The sequence below is a fragment of the Lepidochelys olivacea genome, assembly GCF_965140295.1.
Source record: "Lepidochelys olivacea isolate rLepOli2 genome assembly, chromosome: 11".
Lineage (NCBI taxonomy): Eukaryota > Metazoa > Chordata > Testudines > Cheloniidae > Lepidochelys > Lepidochelys olivacea.
Genome location: NC_140421.1, coordinates 61,318,299 through 61,334,654, shown reverse-complemented (window position 1 = coordinate 61,334,654; position 16,356 = coordinate 61,318,299). Strand labels below are relative to the sequence as shown.

Sequence of the window (16,356 nt, the reverse complement as noted above, 5' to 3'; positions counted from 1 at the left end):
TGCGTGCCCGGCATGCCTTATACAGGGCAGAATTAAGGTCAGGGGCTATTTTGAAAGCACATTAACCTGAGTGACTGATATTACTCGAATCTTGGCAACTAACCCTTTTCAGAGATCTTAATCTTTCTTTTGAACTTGCTGAATTGCTCCAGGGTTTTGTCCAATTCCTTGCCTTACTAGCTTACTTTGACAAATAGAGGCACACGCTGTGTTCATTATAAGTTATTCTATTTCAGTCTGATCTATTTCATTATAAGTTAATATTTCAGTTTGCTCTCAGTCAAATGAAGAGTAGATATAGTACTATCCATGTATTGGCCCTTATAACAAATTGATATGCAAACATTTTCATATAAGTTAGCTAGTCATATATAGTGGCACTGACAAAATGTGTCCTAATAAAATGTTTAGTAACTGTGGATGTCCATTCTAGTAGGCTGGTTTTGGCATCAGTTACAAAGAAGGCTTTCTATTACAATCATCATGAAACTCACCGCTTGGCTCAAAGGGGGACCATGTTATAAGGAGGATGTGGTGTTGACAAACCTTAGGAGTAAATATAATTATATTCTTTAAGCTTTAACAAAAATTTAGATTTACAATTTAAAAAGCTTTAACCCTAATGCTACTGAATAAACCCAAATGAATTGGCTGGATTGTAGAATGCAGTATTCCCTCCTCTCTCAACCCATTTCTTTTCATCCCAGCTCTCTCTCTCTCTCTGTGTTATGTTCAGTTGCATGTCTAGCTGTTCTTTACCAATACAATTTTTGTGTATCAATTTCTTTATTATTTTATACAGAATGTTTGAGGATTTTTCCATAAAATTCCCCTTTTCTCTCTGCATTGTTGAACTTCAGTGCATGTTGGATGAAAATGTCTCCATGATGTACCAGCGTGTGGAGTTTGTTCCTGCAGTGTACTGCACTCTTCTCAGAATATTTTTAGGCTTCCATGTATCAAAACATTAGCAACATAATGCCATCACCACAGCTAACATAAAACGATAGCATTCCCTGATGTAGTTCGAGATCATGGAAAGACAGGTGCTCTTGAAAGCCTCGTGTGAGCCTGGTCCAAATTCAGTCTTACAGACCTGAATGGACATCTGCAGTGTCTCTTACTCTGCATGGCTTCCTCTCTAAGGGCTCAGTTCTGCAAGGGGAATCTCCCTGGGTACGTCCCTTACACCCATCTGGAATCCCATGAACGTTACTGGGACTCTGCATGGGCACAGAGGTCTGCCCCCAGGAATCTCCGCGGGGGCATGGCCTCACTTCTGTATGCGCTAAACACCCAACCACAACGGCAAGAGTGTTGCACCTGCCGCCCCTTGCACTGCTGTCTGATCAGAAAATTTCAGCTACAGTCCATCTCCTCCGATTGTTCAGGCATATAGTTGAGTAACCCTAGCACTCCGTCCCTGTGAGACTCCATCTCCACCCCATCCCCTCCATGAGCACACTCCAGTTCCTCCATCTTGTCCGTGTTCAGAATTTCCTTCTGCTGCATCATTGTGCTTATGTTTCCTGCATGCTGTAGTCTGCATCTTTCTTTTTCAGTGACAAACATTTAGAACTTGCCTTTGTACCCTCTCTTAATCTCTCTCTTTTTTTTTTTTTTTTTTTTTTTAAACTCGCCGTCTTTTAGGCCAAAATGGAGTCTGTGAGCCGACCCTTCACTTCACTTGCACCTGCCATGTCCCCACAAATTAAAGTGGCTACCCCATACACAGCTTCTCAGCCATCGCCTCCCCTTCCACCACCCCCACCGCCACCGCCCCCACCCCCACCACCCCCTCCCCCACCGCCTCCGCCGCCTCTTCCCAGCCAGTCTACGCCTTCAACCGGCTCAGCGGCCCCCCTGTTTGTCAAGTACAGCACGATCACGAGGCTGCAGAATGCCTCCCAGCATGCTGGGCCTCTCTTTAAACCTCCCCCCATCACCCAGCAAATGCCGCCACCACCCCCAACACTGGGAAAGATGCCCATGTTGGTGGCTCCCCCTCCTCCCCCGCCCCCTCCTCCACCTACCCCTGGATCAGCTATGGCACAGCTGAAACCAAACCCCTGCACCCCGTCGGTGCCACCATTCACGCCCCCAACCCCCCCTCTCAAAATCCATCAGGTTCCACAGAACGTTACTCCCACTGCTGCATCATCACCACCCCCTCTCCCTCCCCCCGTGCCTGCAGTGCCTCCCCCCCCAGCCCCTCCTAAACCCCTCCTGCCTGTCCCCACGCAGGTGAGCGCAAAGGCGGCATCGCCCATGGTGACCCACATCCCGCCACCGGGGCCCGTTCCCCCTCCTCCTGCAATAAAAAAACAGCCAAATTTCACAGCTTCCCAAGTTCCTCCACCAACACCTGTTCCTCCGGGGCCTACTCCCCCACCCACCTTACCAAAACAGCAGAGTTTCTCTGTTAAACCTCCCCCGTCCCCGCAGTCTCCTGTGCTGTCTGTGGTGAAGCAGATCGCCAGTCAGTTTCCCCCTCCCCCGACCCCTCCAGCCACAGAGCCTCAGCCTTTGAAGCCTGTCCCAGTCAGTGGGGCACCACAGTCTCCCCCAGCAGTGAAAGCAAAGCCCAAGTGGCAGCCCACCTCTGCTCCGTCTCCTGATTTTCCTCCTCCTCCACCTGAGAGCTGCCTAGTGTTTCCTCCGCCACCTTCCCCAGCTCCCTCTGCAGTTTCTCCTGCCCCGGACAAGGCGGGATCTCCAGTCAAAAAGGCCAGCAAGACCTCAAGTCCTGGAGGGAAGAAACCACCTCCAACCCCTCAACGAAACTCCAGCATCAAATCCAGCAGCTCTGCTGAGTACCATGAATCTAAGAGACCTTCGGTGGACAGCCTTGTCAGCAAATTTGCACATCCACCAGAGCCTTCGGGATCTCCTTCCAAGGAGTCTCCACCTCCTCCTGTAGCTCCTCCAAAGCCAGGAAAGCTAAATCTTTCTGGCGTGAATCTGCCTATAGTTCTTCAGCAAGGAGGTATTTCAGCAACGGCACCTGCAGTAGGAGTGCCTGGGAGGGATCCCATGGTAGAATTTCCTTCTCCTCCATCCGATTCGGACTTTCCGCCACCTCCACCAGAAATAGATCTGCCTTTACCACCAGTAGAGATCCCAGCTCTGTTTTCAGGTAGCACCTCTCCAAAAGTTGCTGTTGTTAATCCCCAGCCTCAGCCCTGGTCCAAATCATCAGTGAAAAAAGCCCCTCCACCCACACGTCCCAAGCGGAATGACAGCACCCGGCTTACACAGGCCGAAATCATGGAATCACAGGGGCCAGTCAGTCCACAAGTGCCCACCTCGCCCAAGTCCAGCCTTAGTGTTCAGCCTGGCTTCCTGGCAGACCTAAACAGGACTCTGCAGCGTAAGTCCATCACTCGGCATGGCTCCCTCTCTTCTTCCCGTGTATCCAGAATAGAGCCGACTGCCACGATGGATGACATGGCATTGCCTCCACCCCCACCGGAACTGCTTGCGGACCAGCAAAAGACTGGCAGCTATGGAGGCAGTCATATATCAGGCTATGCAACGTTGCGGAGGGGGCCACCACCTGCTCCTCCCAAAAGGGATCAGAACACCAAGCTTTCTAGGGACTGGTAATCATTAGGTGAACTATATTTTGCGTGACTTTCAGTCAATTCTACAATCAGCAGATCTGTACTTTGTGTAGAGAGAGAACATGTGACTTGTGCGATAACATGATCAAGACGTGGTCTGCCACTGTCACTAAGGGTAACTGTATGCATTCCCTTTCAGACCTAGTCCAAAAAGTTTGAGGGTTTGGGTTTGATTATTTCAAGGGGGTGGAAGGGCATTGTCCTCTCCCTTGCAATGTCTTTTATCCTTCATATGGATTGGACCAAAAACCTTTCTTACTTTTTTCTGCATTTAAGAAAAAAATAATTTTTTGTAGTGTCTGTCCATGTGAGAGATGTTTGTGCATGTATTATAAATGTAGTTATATAATAGATTGTGATATATTACGTTGCAGTTATAGAAGATAACCAGAATGTTTTTGTAGATCTATATTTATTGTTTCAGTCCACTGACGTATATATTACTAGGAATTGGACTCTAACCAGTCAAACCTTTACATGAAGATGAAGATGTAGGGGGCACTTTAAATCAGAAAAGCATCTTTTGGCAGTTTGTGACGGGTAAATGGTACAGCACTGAAGCATTCTGTCAGTATCTGTACCTTGTCAATTGAGTGAAAATACAGACACAACATTACCAAAACATTCTGGTCCTAATACTACTGAAAATAAATACATTTTGAGCAACAACAAAAAAACTTTATATATAAAAAAATATGGGCTGGAGTGAAATATATTTATACTATAAAGATCCTCCCCTCCAAATAGTTGAAAACCACTCTCAGCTCCAAGTTCTTTGTCCGTACAGTAAGTGGGATACATTTATATTATTCCAATCCAATACGCATTCTAACGTGGTAAGAAGCCTGGTAGCTTATTTGTACTGATAAGGAGAAATGATATGTTAACTCATTGTGAGAGCTGTCTGGAGCTCCTACACTCATTGCTGGGCCACAGTTCCTTACTTTGACACATTGGGAGGCTCTGCTGCCCAGCACCAAAGGCTTAACGATGTGTCATGTGATACATCATCAATACATGTGTACATCTTATTGAAAATACAGGTATGTTTCTGTATTCAGTAGTACTCTCTGCCCCATGCACACACCATATATAGATGCTCACCTTATCTGTGCCTGAAGAGATGAATTATCTTTACAAAAAATGGCTGAGAACCCTTTAAGGAAGTATTGTTTGTAATGCACCAGCTGTGAGCTAGAAGCTTTCATTTGGGGAGGGAGGGATGGGAGTGGTAATTTCAGCCCACAAATAGCTGGTAACCCGTTTTCTTTGACCTTTTGAGACGGCAACGAATGCATAAGCCTATTAATTAACAAATTGCACTTCTGGCAGTCATGGAAGATGACTGAAAAAAATATATAATTTGGGAGCTGATAAAATCTGTTAGGAATCCAGTTAGAGCATCAGGGGCCTTATTAGGTGGAAATAGAATACTTTATTTGATTTGTTATTTATTTGCTGCTGATTACAACCATAAGGTCAAAATAACAGAATCCTTTTTCTTGTAATCTGCTAGTTTTTGACTGTGCAGTCTTACCCGGGCATCGTGATATGGTGGTATAGTTAGTATGAGCGACCTCGCGTCTCGTGCACATGCAGCACAGTGTACGTTGTCAAATAATGCCAATATCAGCACTGTACGTTAACGTGCTCGTTTGTGAATTTCCCTGATCACTAAAGGGACACGATCAAGATTGGGGTGGTCAGATTTTTACCCTTTTTTCCCCTTCAAAAATAAATGCTCTCATTTTTTTCGAAACCAAGAAAGCAGCCCAGAAATCACAAGCAACGCTGCAATAGATCACGTGTGTCGATACAGTAGAAACTAATATTTGGTGAGAGAGAATATTTGCCATTTGGGCTCGTCGATGTGAGAAGCATCGTTGCAGCATTCCCCCCTTTTGCAAGTGTCATAATCACGTGAGGAAATGAGTGTTTGACTCGGAAAGAAGTGGTCACAAAACATCTGTACTTGTACAGTGTTATATAAGTGCATTGTGAAAAGAGAAAATGTGTGCTGCTGACCTGTTTCGTATGATTCTGAACCCACTTCAGCGGCTCCTGGAAATCGTTGTAATATTTTAGAGTAGTTTATTTGAGCAATAAGACTATACCATTGTGTGCATTTTTAAAGCACTGCTGTGGAAAGGCACTTTTTTGTATCTTTCAAACTGTTCACAAAAGTTTTATTTCTATTTTTGTGCTTATAAAGTGTCCTTAAAAGCATTGGCATTGTTGATTTTAAGCATGCTCAGTTAGCGGATTAGTGTCTTAGTAACAAGATCGTTGAACTATGCGACAATTAATGGGTGCTGTAATTTTCTACGTTGTTCCTTCTGCTGCTTGTACTGTATGCTGGCCCTCGATCTCACACCTTCCAGTGGAGTTAAAGGTGCACAGGTAGGAATTCTAGCCTCATAGTTTTTATGGATAAGTTTACCTACTGATCACTGCCAGTGTGTACCCATGTTCTCTGGGAGCTAAATCAGTTAATTCTTTTATCTTCATCCTCCCCTCCCCCTTAATAACTCCACTGGCGTGTGTCAGCCTGATCATTCTTCCTTTTGTTCATTTGATGTAGGTGCCTCTGGGATCTGCACTTGTTCGTAATTATGGCAGAGGAATGTCTTGAATGCAATTTCTTTAAAGGCAGATGAGAATTGTTCTTTTCCTATGATCAAGTTCATTTGTCTAATATTTGTTTCCCATGGGACCATGAATCTGTTCTCACTAATGCAGGCCACTGAACAGTTTGCTGGAAGTCAGAAAACAGAACTCCATATTTGCAGCAAAAAGAGTGAGTGTCATCCAGGGAACAGGAATTAATCTTTTTGTTATTTGTTAGCTTTGGGCAATCCGACAACCTTTTGTGTCTTTGAAGAAATGTTAATGCAACGAATTTCCACAGTTCCCATGTATTTTATTTCTGTACCTGCATGAGTTATATAAACCAAAAGATGCAGTTCTCTTTTAAAATAGTGTCCCTGGGGGGTGGGGTTTTTGAAGCTTCTCCTTGAGTTCTGGGTTTCCCACCCCTTGTTTTTCAGCATTTGTGTTCTTGGCAAAACTCAACTTCAAGATGCTGTAGTCTTTGCTAGTGTTTATCCCCAGTCCAATGTTGGTACAAGCTAAGTAGTAAAAAGTGGCTGCAATGCTCTCATCGCAGCATACTGAAACTAGACCACAGGGTGGCAAAAATTAAAAAACCTGGTTGCCATTGCAAACCTTGAGAATCCTGATGGTAACTTGCTTTTCCAGCTTATTTGCTGTTCTTTTCTAGTGTTCAAATATATAAGCCTTGTTTGCAAGTAATTTTCTCCCTGCATGTTGATTTGGAAATTGCCCCGTTTCTTCCCTCTCTTTTAACCCCTTTGCTTCCCCCCTCTCTCATAGCGAGAAGTTAGTTTCTGCAAAGAATATTGACCATAATTCCTTTTGGATTGAGTCAGCATAGCACCTTGGAGCTGAAAAGCCATACTTTAGACAAATGGAACAGATGGTTTGATCCCACATTAACAACATAATACAGGTGTCGTTTAAATTACTTTTAAACAAATATTTACCACTTGCTAGGACCTCCACTCAGAATGTTTTTTCTCTTGCAAGAGCAGCTGATCCCAGAGCTGCATTCCGTAACCTGTTGTGATGTTCTCTATACCTATTTTCCCATCTGGAAAATGGGGATAACTCCTATCTGCCTCACCAGGGTGTTGTGGAAACTAATTAGTGTTTGAATATGTAAAACAGTATTTTCAGAAGTCTTAAAGGAGAAACATAAGCCCTACCATAGAGCCTAGTATGGAAGCACAAGAGAAAACGATATCCTGTAAGAAAATGTGAATGTTCTAGTCAGCCTGTGTATGTTGTTAATGATTTAGAATCTGAAGCCCTTTTTATTTAAAAAAAATTTCGATCAGAAAACACTGATGGGTCTGCAAGGTGCTTTTGGAGTTGCAGCTGCCTGAGAGACTGGAATTGTTGTGAGAATAAAAGGTGGGGTGTGTTTTTCAGATAATTTTGCTAAACCTAAGCCAGCCAAGACAGGACAGAGGTGTTTTCAATACAGCAAAGCCAGGCAGTGATGCTTTTAGGTTAGCTGACTGATGCGCCTACTGTATGTCAGTACTGAGAAACACAAAATAGGCAGGAAGAAATCACTGCGTGAAGGAGGTGGAGTGACATGAACATATAACACAGTGACAGCCCGCTAGATTTCTCTTATGTTTGGGACAAGGTGGAACTCTAGGGCTAAATGGCAAGTCTGAGGCATCAGAATAAGTACAGTGAGAATTGATGAGGTCAGAAAGTAAGTGGGGGAAAGAGAAGAGAGGACTAGTGAATAGCTCTGTAAAACAAGAAATAAGAGGAATTGGAGCCAAGTTTGATTATCCCTTCTAATGTTGTCAGAGCAAGTAGCAACCACTAGTTACTAAGTGCCACAGCCTAGGAGAAGGGGGCAGAATTCATTCAATCCAAACATCTTCAGTCAGAAGAAAGTAAAAAGCCAAGCGTGTATTGAAACAGAGCCAGTGGAGGACCAAAAACCAGGGAGCTACTTCAGGGTAAATTACGATGACTCCAAAACACAGACTTGGCCCATCCCATTGCTCACCTGGGAGAAAGTTATCCTGGTGCTGCTTCATGATCACCAAGGGCCACCCAGCTAAATTTCTGTCTCTGTTTTAATTGCAACAGGAGCCATAGTTAGTCCTGTGGTATATTTTGCTAGGACTCAGTTACTTTAGAAAGATCGACCAGGCTTAATTTCATAGTCCGTCAATTAACTGCAAAAAGTACTTTTAACATATCGTTGATCACCTCTGAATAAAGATTGTAACAGTTATTGAAATGCAGGTGTTTTAAAATAGCTTAGTGTGGAATTGCACACTTTCCAGGATGAGTTTACATGTAGATTGGAGGAATAGCTGATGTGTTTTGCTGATGTCCTCTAGCGAGTAGGAGAACATTGCCCTTCACCATGAAATTGGAGAGCACTGATCATCCAAACACAAGCGCTGTCTCCTTGGTAATGCTTTGCTTGTAAAACGCTGTTGTTTTGCCACAGAGGAACATTTGAGCTCTGTCAACTGACTGCGCTGAATATGTGCAGGTCTGCAAAGGTAGAGAGCACCTCCATAATGTGCCCAGAGAGCATGATCACTATTTGTAGTGCAGCGCAGAAGAAAACCCGCTAAAAGTAGACTGTCACCTAGGTTTCAGAACAGAGAAAAAGGAATGTAAACAATTCTCGGCCCAGTGTAGTTTTGAAATTGCTTTAGTGTCTAGTGCTTGAATGTTCTCGCGTTGCACAATAAGAAGCTATTTTCATCTTTTTACCTCAGTGCCCATAGGTGACATTAAATCCAAGAACAGTCAGCCTCAGTCTGGATTGAAACTATTTTCTTCCATGAGAAGAGAAGTGAAAGTGCAGGTTCAGCACTAGAAGGAAAAATGATTTTCCCCACTTGTTACAGAAAACTGCAAAGAGCCCTATTCTATTAGCGAGTGACAAGGGGAAATTGTTTTTCATGCAGCTGAAGCTGACGCTGTCCTGTTAGGTTGTTTTTTATGCAGCCCTAACATACAGGAATCTAAATGATTATTGCGTGATACAACCACTCCACCCAGAGTAACTCCACTGAAATCAATGCCGTTGCTCTGGATTTGCAGTGGGATGACTCGGAACAGAATGTTTTATATTTGTAGGCTCTTGTTCAAACAGGCATTAGTTCAGGGAAGTCTTAGGGCCTGTGATATACAGGAGGTCAGACTAGCTGATCACAGTGGTATGTTCCATGGTAGTTGAGTACGCACATCAGCTTGCAGGACTGGTTTTATAGAGCTGAAGTGTGTTGGTCCTTGATGGAGCAAAACTCCCATTTGAGCTGGAGTTCTGCGTGAAATTGACCATGATATGTTCTAGTTGATCTTTTAGTTCTCCTGAAAATTAAATCCAAGAACACTTGTTTATAAATTTACATTGGGGTTGTTGCAACTCCCTCTGTAAATCTTCTTTGCAACTTCACAAATGTTCAGCATGCAGGTTTTTCTTTTCCATAAAACTGAATTTGCTGAAATCTCAACTATTCAGAGTTTTGATACTATAAACGCTAATTCAACAGCCAGCCATAACCTGAGATAAAGACCCAAATAATCTGTCTGTTTTTTTTCTTCTTTGAAGGGTACATGTTAGTAATTTAAGCAATGTTCCTCTACTGTTACTAATACTCTAGCATATTAACATTGAAGTGATTTTAAATATTTTACGTCGCTTTTTATTTTATGTTGCGGGGGAGGGTGCGATTTCCCTCGGCCTGGACAGTGAAAATAGTCTCTCATACTTCTCTTTATTCATTTTCAGTTCCTGATGTTCTCAAATTAGGAGGATGCTGTAGAGCAGATGGGTGGCAAACACTTTGGGGGAAATGTTTCCTTTGAAATGTTTCAGCCCTGAAGGTTCCTGTCTGTAAAGCTTTTATTTATAACATGTACATTTTTGTTGTAAAGTGACTTGCCATTTCCCTTTCAAGTCTTTTCATTTGGGGGGCAAATAAACAGCAAAGCATTCCAATAACAAGTTACATGGTACCAAGTGCTGAGAGCAAAGGGTTCTGCTGATTATGTTCCATCTCATGAATTACAAACTTCGTTAAGCTTTGAAGAGAGAAATAAGTACTGTAAATACATTTATTCCTTGTATATTTAAATAAAAAACACCGCAGAGAATGGAACCAGTAATGGTCTGTCTGGATTCACACAGGGCCTAATTCTGGGGTTGGGGGTGGAGGGAATAGGTGCTAAACACCCACAGCATCCACCAGGCCTGTGTATGGCGCTTGAGAGGAGATGCAGCAGAGACTGGGCGGAAAGACTGTCAATTACCCAAACCCAAATTCCCCCCTTGGTTTGGGGTGCAGTACTGTAATATCTAGTGAATGACTTGTAAATAGTGTTCCTGAGATAAGGAACTACTAGTATAAAATGTAAAACCCCTTTTTGGGACTACAATTTCAGCTCCATCGCAGGTGGATGCAACAGTGCTTCTGCCAGGTATTTGAAGTCCTGAGTATACTTTCAGAAGGCAGGAGAATTGACCTTTTCCTCTACTGTGAGAGTCTCTTACCCACCACTGCCCTAGCTACACTTCTTTGCGATTACACCGCTGTCTACCAAAGATGTCGCCATTACCTGCTTTCTTCGTTCTTGAGAGTGAGCATGTAGGAGTTGGGGTGCAGCTAAATTAAAGAAATCAACAGGTGCCAATGTACAGCATGAAGAGATAAGGCAGGTGTTTTGCAAGAGGTGGCAGGCTTGTGCCCCTGTGGAGTAGATGCTGTTGCACATTTGTAGTGTAATAATTATCTAGAACAGTGGTTTTCAACCTTTTTTCATTTGCGGACCAAAGGTGCGAACCCCTTTGGAAATTCAACCTCTGGTCCACACACCCCTACCGTAGAAGTCAGACTGGAAACTGACCGAAAAGCATTCAATCCGTGTTGCAGGTGCAAGGCACAGCATTTGACACAGCGGGAGAAAGGGCGCTAAACTGTGGGCTTCTGTGGGCTGACCTGCAGGGGGAGCTATTCATGTACTTTTGATAGATCAGAACAGAATGCGTTCTCTGGGATCTGAAACTTTATTTTCATAGTCACATTTCACAGACCCCTTACAGTCTGTGGACCACAAGTTGAAAACCACTGATCTAGACACATTAAGTCCCCATCTCACCATTCAGGAAAAATAATGTAATGTAGTAAAACACTCTAAGCAATTTGCTTCCTCAGTCTTCTGCTGCAGTGGTGAGTAGTTCGTATGCTGCAGTGGGATAGAGTTTGTATTTAAACAGAAAACAAAATGGGGTTGGTTTTCCTGTCTGCTTCGTCATAAGTTGTAACTAACTCTGTCTGTTGAACTGCCATGGAACAAGCATTAACTGGAACATCACCCCTTGTTTCATGGCTTTCACTAACTGTTAGCAGCCACTGATGGTGTCCTTTATAATAGTGGAGATGCACATGTAAGAAAATATTACAATGATTTGTCTGTGCAGCAAGCTTGTGCTGAATGTGCTGTAAATACATTAATATGTTTACTGCTTTAAAACAAATTGCACATTTTATCTTTGAATGGGACTGCTCCCCCACCCCCCTTTCAAAACAAAAAACAAGGCTCTTTGAAACTCTGACAATTTCAGGTTGGGGGGAGCTTTGCCATGTTATAAATATATATAAATATATGTATAAATATACTTTTTTAAGCATGGGAGAGGACAAAAGAAATACTGCATTATAAAGTACCCACTATAGCTCATTATACAATAGAATATGCACAATTCAATAAAGATGTAGTTAAATTTAATGCTTTCTGTTTTATTTTCCCTGTCTTGCCATTTTATGTTTTTATGAGATTATAATGTGCCTTGCTGGAGTGAAGGTAGACATACCAACCAGGCTTTCATGGGACTAGCAGGTTCTGGTAGTATAAACTAAATCCTCTGGTTTGGTCTGAAATGAAATAAGGCCTCAAACTGGCTCATTCTTGTCTGCGTCCTAGAAATGTTATGTACCCTTATCATTCCTTACTAGAAATACATTGGAAAAATACTGCACTTCTACAGAATGCCCCTATTAATAAAGCAGCTGGACTCACGTTGAAGCTCAGATTGAGCACTGCCGGTTTCACAGCCTGAGACAAATGAGGTTGAGGTTTCCTGCAATCCGCCACCTTTGCTTCAGGCATGTTTCTGCACCTGTGCCCTGCGCCAAGCGGTGCCTGGCCTGTGAGTCGAGAATCTGGCTCTAGCATTGTGGTCTCAAGCTGGTCACACAGGAAGGCCACACAACCTGGTCTGGGCCAGACAGATTCTAAGTATTTAATAAGATTTAAAGTCACCTGCATTGATTTAAAGTTCAGCTTGTTTTGTGTGTATTTAGACAGGTTATTTCTCTGTACAGTAGAGTATATTAACGTACTTGATAATGATGTAAATATGATGACAAAATGCTAATGAATAAGCCATTAGCATATTGTGTTGAAGCAGGCTCCAGGTCTTATGTTCTGGTGGACCATACGCTGGGCACCCTGCTCTAACAGAACCAAACGGAGAGAGTGTCAGGGCTTGTCTACATGGCACTCTTCTGTGAACTGCACAGAGCACCACATTGTTGTATGCTATCTGCCTTGAGCAAGGAGGCCTAGTGTATGGTGATGTAAAGACAAGTTTTTAAAGTTTTTGTAATGCAAATTAGGTACCTTTGGGGTTGGGGCTTCCCCATGTGGCACTGCAGGGCTGGTGTTCAAGAAAGATGCTCTTCCCCCGGCATACAACACAGAGTGGAGTTGCTGTTCCTCTGTGGCCACTAACAGGGAAGTTCTTACATCCCAGATATGGCCTAGCCCTGCTGCTTGAGCTACAGAACCTCCCGCCACCATCCCCTTCAGTTGCTTTTACATGCTGCTTCTAAGAACAGGTGCAGCAAGACTGTTGGGTTTGCTTGACTTAGGTTAGTCTGTGGCCCTAGTCGCAAATGCTAGGCAGGGATGGGTTTGTGCCAGCTTCCATGCATCTCCAACTAAAGGAGAGGGTAGGAACACAGCTCCTCTTGCTAGCACAGCTGTTTCTGTTTCCACTTTAAGATAGGACTATGGGGGACTGGTGCCTAGCAACACTGTCTTAATCCAGGGCAAGGGAAGAATTTGAATCATGAATTACTTCTTGACGTCAACGCTGCCCCTGTGCAAAAGGGAAAGTGAGAGTTGGCTATGGGATTAGGGAGGTGGTGCCTCTGATGTGATTTTACCCACCTCTGTGAAGCACTGAAGTGGAAGGCTGGAAAAAAAATGAACCCTATTAGTCAAACCTTAGAAATCGTTAACACACAGCAGCTGACATGCTGTAGGCATGTGTCTAGTTAATGATGCAGTGGAGATAGCTCTGATCTCTCGCAGTATGTCCACCTGAGAGCCTGCTGGCAGCTGTGTGACCGACTCTCGTCTGTCTATGCCCATTATTCGCTGGCCAGCAATTGTCATTAACCCATGAAGTGTTACAGAAGCGGTATATTCACAGGACACTTGGATGTGTGCTTTGTGTTTTTATTCAGGACTTGTTACAAGAGGGTTTAGTACACAGCAACAGTTAGTTCCAAGTACAATTAAAAAATTTTAAAAAATTAATGTTCCCCAATCAGTGGAAGGTGGTTTGAATGGTACACACCCAGGAACTGTTTTCCGGCGGCATGCAACTCCCCTGAGTCCTGCATGTTTTGTAACTTACTTCACCAAACTCAATAGCAGAGTGGAGGCTCTGAGTAAATCAGCCACAGAGCCAAAAATTGCTTATTAGACTGAGCCAAAGTGGGTGTTTTGTTTTTTGAAGAAAAAAATGTACAGGAACAAGAGGACAGTGATGTTTTTCCAGAGAATTCATAGCAACCACGTGTCCTTACACGTTGCAAAAGACACGCTTCAAAGATGAAAATAAGCACTTGTTCTTCACAAATCTCAGATGAGGTCAGCGCTTAACCTTGAAACCAATTTGTACACAGCTCTGTTTTTTTTTTCCAGAGGTTATCAATATGAACCAAAAAATGTGCTGCCCCCCTCTCAGCAAAGTCCTGTATTAATGAGTCAGGAGGTGGGTTGAAAGGCTACCTTTTAACAGCCTGTCCCAGAGGCTTTATCAAACACCCTGTTGTGACATGTGCCTTGTAAGAGCAACAGTGCAATGTGCTAATAGAATCAGCATGTTTACTGTACCCTTAGACTCCACTTTTGGCCATGGAAGTTGCACAGAACACAAATGAAAGCAGAGGTGGCCCATGGTCTGTGATTTAGCTTTCAAGTATCTTCCCAAAGATGGGGCTGGGGTGCACTATTATTTTTGGAGTTTCAAAATAAAGCACTAGGACCATGGAACTAGTGAGTTCAGCTACTGAATATTAAAAAAAAAATCTTGCATTATTTTTTCCACTGTGTATTAGAGCACTATCCAGAAACATGTAATTACATCAAATTCAGCATTAGGCTGCAGGAGCAGGAAATTTGGACTCTTAATCGCCCACCCTCAGAATTTGGTTTTGGCTGGTTCCAAATACTAGAGGCATGAAACAAGATTACCCCTTTGGCAAATGCAACAGCTGTGTGCTTTCCCCTGTACTCTGCCTAGAGCTCAGGTTTTCAAAAACTGCTATGGCCAAAGTATGCCTACAGTGCTGCTTCCTTCATTTGGAAACCAGCTACCAGTGATTACCTGAGCACAGGGCTTCAATATTCACAGCTTAGAACCTAATCCATCACTCAGCCCCATTTCTTACATGCCCTGTTCTGCTCCCAGGGGGGCAGGGCTATAAGTAATTTTCAACGTATACAGTACCCCAATTTCACAGCCCCTGCTTCTGTAGGGGAACCCTCTCAATCATGTTCTGCTTTCATGTTAGGGCAGCAGGCTAAGACTGGAAACAAAGCCCTTCAGGAAGAGTAGATCCTACTCTCCACTGGCACACAGCAGAAAAGCCCCTAAGGACTGGACTCCGCATCAAAGGGCAGGGTTTATTTTACCACATTGTGAAAACTGGTGCCTCTGGCAGAAGGTGAGCGTTCCTCACTGAACAAATTGTGCTGTGTGAAGAGCACCTCCTCCCCCCCCACCCCAAAAAACACACCAGCAAGCGATGAGACAGGCCTATCAGCGTGCTTCAGCCCAGGTGTCACAGGCTGTCAACATCAGGGGTTTTCCTATGACTATGAACAGCAAACAAGTTTGGTTGGCAACTATTCCCATTTCCCTGTGCAGAGCAGATCACAGCCTGGCCCGTAATGAGGGACTGTGAGTGAGAAAAGAGGGGGACTTCCAGGCTCAGGGGAAGTAAGCAAGTGGCAGGGGTAACCTGAGACCTACATGGGAGAGAGGAGATGCCCCTGAATTTGCCACACTTCACCTAGAAATACTAGCCTTCTAACCCACTCCATTCTTCAACTGCTTGGAGACCTCCACTGGGTCCACTAGCAACTTGAACCTCCTAAATCATTTGCTCTTTCCACTGCCCAAGGGGGGGGTTGGTTTGGAGTAGTTGTAATCTCCTGCTGGTGAAGATTCATACTTTGTAATTCTCCTAAATGTGCAGTGGCACCTGGTACCAAATCGCTCCTCCGCCCCCAGTCCCTGAAAATGACATTGTGAAATATCACAGGGAATTATCTCCCCTATAGTGCTTTACTGAGACAACAGCAAAGCTTCCACCACAAACTAGCTCTTTTGTACGCCTGCCTCTGAACAGCAGGCCCCTTAGGGCAGTGCATGGAGAAGCACAACTTATAGACAGTCGTATCTGAGGACTTGGGAACCAGTTGCTGAATTTCTTGTACACTCCCCCTCTGTGAGCATCAGTGACAGAAACAGGACTCAAAGCCAGCACCCTCCCCCGGCTGGCTGTAATACAGGTACCATACCCCCCTTTGTAGTGTAGCTTTGTGCTAGGACCAGGACGTATTTCGTTCTTTTCCAGGAAACCAAAACTTCTTAATAAAGTAACATTTTTGAAATACTTGCACAGCACCATTTCTTCAGCAAGGGCTATTCCCATCCCAACTAACCCTCTAACAGGAGCTCCAGAGGCTATGGTGGACTAGCTCTCCCCCCTACTTTTTGTGGATTGAAAAAAGCAGTGGATTGTGGGGAGAGAGGGATAGAGAATTAGTATTTTGAGCCTAAGGCTTGCTTTGGACTATTCTG

The 16,356-nt window shown here is 43.9% G+C and overlaps 1 protein-coding gene across 5 annotated transcripts in view; it reads left to right on the top strand.

Annotated features, from left to right (window-relative positions):
• Positions 1-11,981, top strand: part of RAPH1 (Ras association (RalGDS/AF-6) and pleckstrin homology domains 1) — a 159,273-nt gene extending 147,292 nt beyond the window's left edge. For all 5 annotated transcript variants that reach the window (XM_084642613.1, XM_084642612.1, XM_084642611.1 and 2 more), the window contains one exon: positions 1,651-11,981. In XM_084642613.1, the coding sequence (XP_084498739.1) occupies positions 1,651-3,606 (1,956 nt within the window). In that variant the 3' untranslated portion in view covers positions 3,607-11,981. The remainder of the gene's footprint in view (positions 1-1,650) is intronic.
• The last annotated feature ends 4,375 nt before the right edge of the window (positions 11,982-16,356 follow it).